This window comes from Amia ocellicauda, chromosome 3, assembly GCF_036373705.1.
Source record: "Amia ocellicauda isolate fAmiCal2 chromosome 3, fAmiCal2.hap1, whole genome shotgun sequence".
NCBI classification, from domain to species: Eukaryota; Metazoa; Chordata; class Actinopteri; order Amiiformes; family Amiidae; genus Amia; species Amia ocellicauda.
The window spans coordinates 49,575,921-49,588,466 of NC_089852.1; the positions used below are offsets into that span (position 1 = coordinate 49,575,921).

General features: G+C 34.4%; 1 protein-coding gene across 3 annotated transcripts in view; it reads right to left on the minus strand.

The window, feature by feature from the left end:
- The window catches only part of LOC136746953 (cell adhesion molecule 2), a 584,452-nt gene that overhangs the window by 33,953 nt on the left and 537,953 nt on the right, over window positions 1-12,546 (minus strand). For all 3 annotated transcript variants that reach the window (XM_066699859.1, XM_066699862.1, XM_066699860.1), the window contains exons 6-8: window positions 8,283-8,444; window positions 6,782-6,872; window positions 3,817-3,995 (exon numbers count right to left, since the gene is read on the minus strand). In XM_066699859.1, the coding sequence (XP_066555956.1) occupies window positions 3,817-3,995; window positions 6,782-6,872; window positions 8,283-8,444 (432 nt within the window). The remainder of the gene's footprint in view (window positions 1-3,816; window positions 3,996-6,781; window positions 6,873-8,282; window positions 8,445-12,546) is intronic.

A 12,546-nucleotide genomic window follows, 5' to 3' on the forward strand; every position in this document is an offset into this window, starting at 1 on the left:
AAGCGCTAATTAAATATCTTAAGGCATTTGTTACAAAAAAAAAAAGACTGACATTTGCTTTTGAAAAGGAAAAGGTAAGGTACTTGCAGTTATCAGGAACCGCAGTAGTCATCAAGTCTGGTGTTATCCATATCCATACATCTGCCTCTTTATATTCTCCAAATATCTGTAGTTTATTATTTTAACCCCTCTGAAGATCATTCATACATAACTGGACCAAGAACAATACATTTATACGAGTTGTTAAGCAATGTAAATACCTTTTTCTTCCCTTCAGATTATGGAATTCTGCAGAAACATTGCTGCAATATTTGAGAATGAGAAGGAGGATGTGAACAGTCTTTGTATGAAAGGGATCTGGAATCTCAGATACTCTACCCAACTGTAATCTATAGATTTTGTAAATTCACAGATGCAATAAGCATATTTTTAGTACATTTAAACTCCTACATTCCAAGGAAGTCAACAAAGCACTTTTTGGTTGATTTTTTAAAGTTTGAAATCTATTCTCAGTAACATACATGGTTTTGTGAAGCTCTTCCCTCATTCCCTCTGAGCCTCACAGAGGAATATCTATCACTGATAAGAGCTGACATGATGGACTGTGTCTCTTTGTTCTCTGTGGACAGTTCTCTTTTAAACACACATTGTTTAAAAGTTTCCAAACTTTAATGTGCCAAGTCAGGATATGACCCGCGATGAACTTGGGAGTTAAAAGGGGAGTCAAAATCGAACGCAGGCAGGAGAAATTATAGTCCATTTCAAAAGGTTTTAAAAGTGCATAATATTTAACTCGATATATTTAAGCAGGAAGACCACTGTCACGCTTTCTCAAGGGAGACCAAATATTTATTAATTATGTTGTTATTGTTACTGTTGTTTTATCATAAGGGGATTATAAAATATATATATATAGTATCTCAAGTATCTGCAATGGCTATGGGAGACTGTCCCCCACAGTCCTTTTAACAGAAATTGTACAGGTAATATCCAAGCCAAATGGGCACATGCTGCTTGCTCACATTAGAGTCATTTACAATGTGTGATTTTATAGATGAGTCTGAAAGTCTGTGTTTAACTCAATGTGGCTATTTATCATTTTTTATGGTCTCAGATATATGTTTTATCATGTATCTTCAGACTCTAATGCGTGCCTTCCACAGATACATTTAATAAATTAGAATTAAAATTGAAAATGGTGATAAATAGCAAGCTACGAACTTCAGCTGACATTTATTGCTTTCAGCACTCGTGTCATTAGCAAATTAGGTTCATAGGAGAGCCAAGCTCAGTCAATAAGATCATCCTGAATCCTTTGCTCTTGATGAATATCAGTTCACAGGAGCAAAATGTATTTCACAAGAATCGCTGTCACTGCTAATGAGGCTCTTCTTCATTCTCTAACCTGCATTTACACCAGTTGGATCCGAGCACCAATGAATGCAGTCTATAAATATGTATTTTCTTCCCTATAGGTCTCTGCATAAAATATGTAGAGTGTGTATATATATATATATATATATATATATATATATATATATATATATATAATACATATCATTAACCTGTTCTCGGCGTTATAATATCATTGATTAGCATTAGTACTTCATAATTACAAGCACACAGAAGAGTTCTGCAACTAGATACAGACAGGTGTTTATATTACTGAATGTGAAATATAGAGTACACTGTGTATATATTATTATCCAACTCGATATGAAGTTATTGCATTTCAATCATGATTCAAATAAATGTAACTCTTTATACATATACAGCTCTGAATTTTTTTTTTTATGGAGCTGTATATATAAAGAGAGAGAGAAAGAGAGAGAGAGAGAGAGAGAGAGAGAGAGAAGATGGAAGCAAGTGGAAACATCTTGGGGAGGCCTTCATCTAGCAGTGGATCGATATGGGGTGATGGTGATGGTGAAGACATATATTTCTCAATAAACATGGAATTTGAGGTTGTAGTTTTTCAATAGTGCCTGAATACCGTATTATAACTATGTAATATATACAGAGAAGTGGAAAAATAATCCATGGGGCCTGATTTTGCAAAATTGGTAAAACATGGACATGGGTAAATCCTATACCAACATTGGGCCAGAGTATCTTAATCCTAGCAGTAATGAAATTAACATGTTGCTCTCTGTAGCCTTTTTTCCTTCAGACATTTCATTGTAAATCAGTCAAATCTTTGGCGAATCCTGCCAAAGTGTCACTTGAATAAAACCCCTCCCCCAAAAAAAACCAAAAGCCAACAAACAAGAAACTCTCCACATGTAGGCTCTTTTGTTCCTGAAAGTTACTTAATCCATACCCATTTCTAATATTCAGCTTTCGTACGTTTATTGCCTTTGACGCAGTCCGTGCAGGATGTCTCACAATCTGTTTTCACTGACACCGAGACTCTTTCTTTTAATGTTCTCCTGCTGTTCATGGATTAACTTGTCTTTCTGCCTGGTAATGTTTCATGCAGTAGCACTATATACTGCATTCTTTGCACTTTTTGTCTGTGTGTTTCTTTAAAAAAAAAAAAATACACACTTGAGGTATTTAGCCACCGAGGTAAAAAGGTAAGCAAGTTGATATGAACTGCTTGGAGATGCTGGGGGGCTAAATTACTGTAAGGCTCTTTTCAAATCCCATAGACCTCCACTGGATGGAAATCGCAAGAGGTGGAACATGATAAAATATACTAAGGGGTTTAGGGAAGGTTTTCAAAGGCCCATTGGTAAAATCAAAGAAGACTGCCAGAACTAATTTAATCTTGGCATCCTTCCCATGGCACTCAGGATTGAATAAATATAACATTTCCAGACGGGGTACAGCATAACGAAGCAACTGCTATGATATTGGCTGATCCCTGGATAAAAACTCCACTTGCTTGGGCTATCATCCACCCATTGACCTAAGTTTGCTCCCTGTTCATATCAACCCTAAAAGCACTAGCAGTTTTTCCCTGCTTCTATTTTTAAGGCTAGCAAATTGAACTTTGATTACTAGAAATTAAGAAGAATACAGGAAATAATTTACACACTAAATTATTATTATTATTATTATTATTATTATTATTATTATTAATAATAATAATAATAATAATAATAATAATAATAATAATAATAATAATAATAATAATAATAACAACAACAACAACATATACAGAATAAGTAAATTGGTATTGAGGCTTTTATTGTAAGTTGGATTATGAACCCACTGGCCTGCAAGCTATTGAGTGTCACTGAATCTGACACCTCACTGGAGTGCACATGACAATTTTCTGTCAGTCAATCCACACAAAAGCGATAAGAACACATGTGAATGGTTTGTGATGACACATGTAAGTGCATTAGTTAATTAATTTCCTTAGCTGACTAACAAACACTGGCAGTTCAAAGTTGTGGCAAAAGGTCAACATTATAAAGCATAGGCAGTCTGTTTTTTTATGTATACATGTGTGTATCTATTTATTTAGTTTGTTTTTTGTTTGTTTGTTGTTTGCTGAGAAATATCCCGACCTGCCGTTGAACAGAATCAGAAAAGTAGGAGAAGTGCTTTTTAAGAACCAAGTAAGTAAGTATTAACAGAGATTCGCAGGAGAAAAACAGTTTTTTTTCCTTTTTAAGCACATAAGAGGGTAGCTGCATGGAGTGTATTATCATGCTGTTTCAGATGCAGACAGAGACCTCTGGGATTGCTTAAATAAACTTCTGATTTTGATTGCCAGAATTATAAACAGCGTAACACTGAAGATTGCACAAACTCCGCTTGCTTGTGTCTGCTCTTTTATTCCCATATTTCAATGCAAATACTCACCATACACATACAAATTGTACTCTGCACTGCTCTTCCCAAGGTTGTTGCTGGCTTCACAGCGGTACGTCCCGTTGTCTGTCTTGTTTAGTGATGTAATCGTTAGCTCCCTACCGTCGACGATCATTCTGTCAAGGTCAGGCAAGTCTTGTCCATCTTTTGTCCAAAGCACAGGGTCGGGACTGTGGAAAACAGAACAGCAAAAGTTTCAATTAAAAAAATGAAAAGGTCCCAGTGTAGGGAGCCATCCAATCAGTTTCATGCAAAGTTTGAAAAGTTTCAAGGTCCAGCTGGAAATTAATTTTAGGTGCTGTTCGGCATCAAACTGAGCATAAAAGGGAAAAGTGGATGAGATTAAACCACATAGTGTGAAATTGATTCCACATATGGAACAAGCATATATTTTTAATATGTGGTAGAAAAGGGTGATCCTTATATTTCTCATATGACAAAATTGGCCCTTTCCATGTACATTTAAAATGCATGAGATGGATTACTAATATATTTTTGTCTGTAATCCATATATGTAGTTTATAGGCTGAAACCATACGGTGAGGTTAATTTCTCCTATATTTTTTCAACATATAGAATAAATACTAAAATATATTTACAATGTATCCCTTGGACATGAAAGGGATCAAGTTTGCTAAAGGACAAAAAAATAAGGATCAAACACTTCTGCCACTTATTTAAAAAATATATTTATTCCCAATGGGTACGGAGACCTGTATCTATCATGCTTCGCCAAACTGTTTAAAGCAGAAGTTAAAGCAAATCAAGTCTAAATTATTTGTATTAGTAGTATTATAAAATAAAGAATAAAATGATGACTACTTTAAAAGTCTTTTTTTTTCATAAAAATAGAACATTGTTTTTAATAAATAATATAGCTGAGAAATATAAAGAGACAAGTGAAAAAGAGTAACTGGCCAATATGAACACTGACAATTAGTATTGTCACAAACACAGGCTTCAAACCGCAAACTGCTGCTTCCTTCATCAGCCATTGATTCTATTCTAATGTATACACCACAAAAAAATACATAATAATACACACAGAAAGTCAATAGGGTACAAAGACATCTCTTTCCAAGCAGAATGATTGTGAAATCTGCATTATTTCCATTTTGTTATTTTTCTTTTACCAGAGCTTTAATATATATATATATATATATATATATATATATATATATATATATATATATATATATATATATTCTTGACAGTTTCAGAAGATTGTTTTGGGTCTTCATTTCTAAACAGCAGTAGCTGACAATAGTAAGGTGTGTTAGGTGTTAGGTGGTTTGAGAAACTGAAATTAAAAACAACATATAGATTTCAAAATGCAACCTGCCTGTGACCATAACTGCATTGTTTGTTTGTTTTTTTTTCTACCCCCTGAGGTTTTTATTTTTATAGCAATTTAAATTTTAGAGGTTTAATTTCACTAATGTATTTTCTGGGAAATTATTTAATCTTATTTGATATTCATTCAAATATCTATAGTAAAAATCTAAGCAAATTTAAATACTTTTTCTCAAAGTACAATAGAACTTAGCACATTATCCTGTCATTCATTAAACTTTTCAATAAAACTTTTCAGTTCAACTTCTTTTCAATAATTAGAGAGGGAAATGTCATCTAATGTATTCAAGCAAACTTCTGGAGAAAGGTCAAAGTGGTTGTTAAATGTCATGGATTACTGTGTCTCTATAATTATATGACATCATAAAATCCTTTTAAATACTAAGTTATGATTTATTTATTTATTTATTTATTAACAGCAGCGTTGACAAGGGAACTTTAAATGCTGGAACTTGATTAACAATTGTGAAGCCCTACCGATTTACACATATTATTACTTTTTAATCTATAAATCTGACAAAATAATACGCACATCTTTTCTTTCATATTTTCCTATATTCTTTTGAAAGCAGACATACTGTAGAGTATTGTAAGCAAGGACTGGCTTTGATTCTTAAACATCAGCTACCCAATTACAAAATCTTATTCTTTTTCATGTTTCGGTCCATGCCTTTTTCAGCAATGTAAATTAAATATACCTTGTTTATTTTTCTATGGTCAAGTGATATAGGGCTGAATAAGAAATAATACACATTCGAAACAAGTGATTTTTTAATTTAATTTTGCTTTTTCAATCATGTTTAGATTTATACATTCTATATCCTAGTAAAATTCTTATTAGCTCCACATATTTTATGCAAATGTCAGTTTGATCTACAGCATTGCACTGGTATTGCCTTGCCACATTCTTAGGGAATGTGGTTGTATCGTTAAAGGATCACACCCAAAAAAGCAAGCAGAAGCACTGAAGTCGAGAAAGAAGGTTATCACAATGCAATTTAACTTTGGCCTGCTGTACGTGGAAAGACTTGCATTGTCTTGATTACTTGTCATTAGTGTTGTTGTGATCATGTGTTTTGTTTTCTTGAGCCCTTCTTGAGTATGCAATCGTGATCAAAATTTCTCAGGGTTTACTTAGGGTGCATTTGTTCTGCACGGAAAGGAAGAGCCATTAACCTGACCTTGTGCAAATGAAGCAAAAAGACCAAGTTGTTATGCAAAGTAAACATATCACGGGGGGGGGGGGGGTGAGAAAGGCTGGTTTCCATGCACAAGGAACAGTGACATAAGACAATGACATCATGAAATTCATGGTTGTCATGTGACATCTCCGTTTTCTCCCATCTTGGAACCCACCACAATACATGCCCAGGTCTCTTATAAAGACATGGGTTAGGTCATTCACATTTGAATGTGAAATGCAGGGTTTACATGTGGTTTACAGAGCTTAAGGCAATGTAAGTTGTGTGACACTTCTGGATTGTCTGAGAAAAGTGAAGAATTTCAATTTTTAGATGGAATTATGCTATAGCTGTGCAATCAAATGCAGTCAGTGCTATTCCTGTGTTGAAATGAAGCAAAACTGAGCCTCATTAAAACTTACCTAGGATTTCCTTTGGATACACATTCCAGTTTTAAATATTGACCTTCTTGTGGAAAAATTAGAGAGTGTGTGATCTCCACAAGGGGGGCATCTGTGAAAGTAAAAGAGAAGGTTAAAATGTGTGGGCATGCATATGAAACAAATATAAACTATGCATTGAGGCTTGTACACATACAATAATATAATTAATATAAAAGACTCTTATTCATGTTGTGACCATTTCATCTGGTTTGTTGGACTGTTTTGAAATTAACTTCAAAGTACAGAAAACATAATTTTGTAGTTTGGTACCACAGAAACCAGGAACACTTTAAATTAAAACAAATAACCACATGGCCAGAGTATGTAGCATGGCAATACAATACATACCAGGGCTTTCTTTAATTTGCTAAATAAACTGATTTACTCTCACTTGGCAACTTTAATAAATCTGATAAATGTTCAAAATCCAGTGCTTTCTTACTGTTATGGGAGATTCTTCCTCATTTTACAATAGAAACAGACTTGAAACTTATTATTTGAATGGTAAATGCTTAATATTTTTCATTCCAGTTGTAATCATACATTTGATCTATGTTATTTCACTTTTACCTCTCTATGCATTCATCTGAAATATTATTATTTTATTGTATTTTTCTAATCTAACTTTTGTTTAATGGAGAAGCCATCCCTTCTCAAATGAATTTAATAATTTTCTCTAGTCATATCTCAGTGCTGAGTCACAGGAGCAGTTTGCACAGTTGCCAGCATGAATTCTATCCCATGACTGCTAGAGCTGAAAGGGTTGTTTTGTCCTAATTTTAAATATAACACCCGATACATTTTGATATGTTGGGCACACTGTGTATAAAATAAAGGAATGAATTGCACACTGATATATCAAACTCACATTTTATTGTAGAAAAACATTATGGCTAAAAACATTAATCAGATACTTTTTTATATAAAGGACATTTTCCCCTCCAGACCTGCAAAAAGAAAAAAAAAAAAAAAGAACATGTTTTTGTGCTTGGTTTTGAATTGTGTGGAATGTGACATTGACTGTCTGCTTTTCAAGAAGGACAAGAGGAAACGTTGGTGGCAAAGTGATTTAAAAAAAAAAAGATTTCAAACGGTGTTCAAAATTATGAGTGCTATTTCCAAATGGCTTTATTTATAGACTGAAAGGTGCAGAAAGTTAATTTCATTAATGATTCAATGATGTTAATGATTCATGTTATCTAAACTTTTGAAAAAAGTCAAGGCAAATGAGGATTTGGAAATGTTTTCTTTTTAAATCCACTTCTTATGTTCCCCTTTTCCAAATAACACTGTAATTGTTTTAAATGTTGAGGTTCTTATTATGATGTCTTTGTAGATGACATTGACTGTAACACTTAAAAACAAAACAGGCGCAACATATAACTGGAACAAAATAAGGGGTTCTAGTGTAATGCATCTGAGCACCTGACACACTCCGAATAATGCATCTTCAAGGACAATGGGAGACAGTGGGACTTACAATGAACCTCCACGAACTGAGTGGCTTGCTGCGGTGATGAGTTCAGGGAAATGTGGTCCACTCTGCAGGTGTAAGCCACTCCATCATCATTGCGATCAACCAGAAGCTGTAGGGTGCTCTTCACTGTAAAGGTCTTGCCACTGGCATTCACTTCTTTTGCACCTTGAGAGTTGTCAAGGAAAGATGATTCATTAGCTTAATGAGTTGCATAATGTTCTTTATAGCAAATAAAGTCTAAGTCCACAGCTGTCATATGTTTCTAAGTGCAATACAAACATAGCGTGTATGCATACTTTACTTTATTGCTCATTAGTCAGTATTAAAAACAAAAGTTGGGGGTGTTGAAGAATCACTGGGTTTGAAGGCACACACCTCTAAGAAACAAACTAAACATAATAAATCATTCTCATAATGTAGAATGCCATATGATAGATCACTATATAAACAAGTGCTCTATTCGCTCTTTGAAACTGACCTATGGTTGCTATCCTATACATGGGAGAAATATAAAGACATTCCTAATGGATGGTATATTCATAGAGGTTCTAATTGGACTCATCCCACCCTTTACCTATTGCACAGGGGAGTACTATGATATAGCAAGGTAAATCAACTCTACATCGTGTTTAATTCCCTGCTCAGGGAGACGGTCTGAGATTCAGCAGGGCCACAGTGGGAAAAACAACTGGTAAAATCTAAAACTGTTTACTTTTGGCAGTGACTGAGGGTTAAATCTGCAATTTCCATGCGTAACAAGTGTGAAGACTTAAGCTGAGCTACATTCTAAAGGAATGAATACCATTAGAGTTCTTCTGTAGGTAAAAATACACATTTACCTCCCTTAATAATCCAGAAACAAACTAGATTTACACATGGCAGATTGCAGATCAGCAAATCTGTTTAAAAGCAAGAATCTGTAATATATTTAGCAGGGAAAGAAATGTACATGTCTGATTTGAACAGTCAGGGGTAAGTAATGGATGCCCCTACAATAATAATAATGATAATTCAAGTTTTTTACGGGTTTCACTGTCCACAGTCCCAATACAAATTTGCATACATATACTCAACTAAAGTAAAGATAATCAATGGTCGATACTGATGAACTACTCCACCCCCACAGGCAAGTGCAACTTGGTTCTTTCCAGGGCTTTGTCTCTAATTAGAAATGTAATTTGTCTACCACAAAACTTTCTGATGAGTACCCAGGTGTTAAATAGAAGGTTATTTATTGTTTAATAGTACATTTAATCTCACTTAAGATTGTATCTCCTCACGAAAGTAATGTTAATATAAAACTAGATGAGGGGCTACTTAATTAAGCCTGTTTAAATCAAGTACAGAAAGGTCTAATAGTTTTAAAAATGAAGCCTTTATTGAAAGTTAAATTTGCAAGAGAATTGCCAACCTAAACATTGTTAATGCAATAAAAGTTAACTGTAGTTTCTATAACTATTCACAAATATATATATATATATATATATATATACAGAAAGAATGTGCACATTGTTTTTCTTTTCATCGATTTCTACAGGACCAGAAAAGTTTTTAAATGAAAAGTTGACCTAAACTGCTGGAAAAATACTAGCTGCAAGAGCATCTATCGTTTGCTGTAACTTAAGACAGTAATGATCAATATCAGATGGACAGCAGCCTGGAGGACAACCCTCCTACTGCACTTAATGCAAGCTGGCAGTTGCAGTAGTCTGAAATGAGCTCATAAGCTTAAAAACCTCTTAGGATGTGACCCTTTAAAAGTACAATTACAGGCCAGATTACTGCCACATTACTCAATCAATTGGACCAACAACTGGTGAGGTGCAACACTACAGTTTACTGAACCCTCACACTTGATCTTTAAACACAATTAAAATACAAAGCCTTCACTGCTTATTGGTACCTGCTATTTTTTAAATCAACAAAATTAAGTAAAACAGACCGTAAGAATAAACACAGAAAAAACATTTTAAATAATTAGATTAAATCAACATATTTTTGAATAAAACATGAAGTTTATAATTCCCATTTCAAATTACCACTCAAGCACAAAAGACATTATTAACAACTGCCAAGAAAAAAAAAGCCATTTAATCACTTTTTCAGTTAAGTTACAACATTTAATTTAAATTATAATGAAGGTTAAATATCAAGGTCGACCACCAGAACACTTGAGACAAAATAAAGTTTGTCACTCATTTTTTATTTGCAGCTCTGCACTGTAAGAAGCATATGTATGTTCTGTTAACAAGGCAGGATTAAATGAGATTGAAATGTTATTAAAAGTGATTCATCGGTGGTAGCAATGAATTAAATGAAAAAGGAAAAAAGTTGTTACCATTTAAGCAAGATTCGAAGGTTGGGGAGGGGGAAGATTGAGGACTGCTTTGTGGTTTGAAAGTTTTTGAATACATAAATTACGTAATCTGTTTTGTTCAGAGTTTGTGCTTGAACTTTTCTTGAACAATAAGGAGGAGAAAAAGACAGGATCTATTCTGATGCTGTGCATTAGGCGGGCATCGCACAGTGCCTCACAGACGGATGTCACATTAGGAAGTGTAGGTTTGGGACAGAACAGAAGCAATGCTGACTTTGTAAAAGTGATTTTGAAAAAGTAGAAAAAAAAAATAATCTATGCATGCATTTAGAAGGAAAAAAAAACCAATGCTGGGCAAGCCATCTTAACATTTTGCTTTCAGAACTATAGATTAACACCACAAGTACTACTCTACTCTTTGACAAATGGGTTGAGGGGGAGGTGATGGTGGAGGACAGTAAGTATACACCCCCCAACCCTTACCCAGAAGCCTTTGCTCTTGCTGCCACAATTCAGTTCACCAGACATTCTTTCAGATAACTATTTCAAGTCTGTACCGTTTTCTTACTACATGATGTCACACACAGAACAGATAACTAGTCCTGTACTTCCGAGACTGTCCCTGTTAAGGCCGAGTCACATTTTATCAACATTTGTTGCGTCATTGACAATCTGAGTTGCCTCAAGGTGATACAAAGCTATTCTGACTCATTACACATAAGTACGGCTTGGCCACTTTTGAAATAAATGTGAATTTTTGTGAGCGGAACGGTTTTAATCCCACAGCTAGCGTAAGCTTTCCTGAAAAATACAAAATACTGGCTTATTCCATGTTAAGTGGCTTATACCCACCAAAAATATACTCCATTTTAACTTTAAGTATTCAACACAGGGTTCTTATTCACATATTGAGAAAGAAAACTAATATGCCACTATCAATGTATTTTGTTTTTTAGCTTTCAATTTGCAAGCAGGTTATAAGCAGAGGAACCACTTTGTTCATTTACAGTTCATATATCTCCCCAAACTGTGACACTCCCGTCACCATGATTAAGTGCAGATAAGTACGAGGTCAGGATACGGTTTGCAGAAATACCCAAAGAGGTTGACGGGGTTAAAACACCAGTGATTTTACAAGCAATGATATGCTACTTGTGGGAACGGATTATATTAACCTGTACTAGCCTCGGTACGTCAAATGACAATCTTTTTTTTTATATAAGACTCTTCGGCTTTATTTTTCAAAGTCAGCAGAATAGGGGTGCGGAATACCTGCTACTTTCTTATTCATTTCTCGATGGAGAGAGGATAGTGACTGCAATTACCTTCAGGCTGCAGTTATCGCTTTTCTCAGAAAAAGAAAGGAACTCTAGCATAAGTGGATACAACACCGTAATCCACATTTTTGATTGACAGCGGTGTCTTTTTAAGGTATCTTTAGAACTATATTCTGCTCTTTTTCATCTCTGAGACTTCAAAAAAATAGAGTACACTTTTGGTGAGTGGCCTGATTTGCTATCATCTCACACACACAAGGAGATAACTGATACTAGCAGGCTTACTTCTTGCCAAGCAGGTTTAGGTTTAACTTTATGTGACCTGCTCTCAAATACCCATTTTCTTTACTAGGTTTATTCCCAATAGACTTAATCTTACAAAGAAAGCTCTACCAGAGAGCTTTAAGAGGACCACAGTCAATATATGAGTCAACAAATAGAAGCAACTCCGAAACATATTCTATAAATGTTTAAATCGGTAGGGCATAATCTCAATAAATTGTTTAACCATTTATTTGTATTTGGAGGTCCCTACAAAACATAACACAAAGGTTAATCAAAGTATGAACTATAATTAACCATTTAGCTAGCCTTATTTTCAGCGATTTGAAGAATTTGAACTGTTACATTATGTTACTAGGATCGTGGTCATGGTTTGCAGGTTATATCTTTA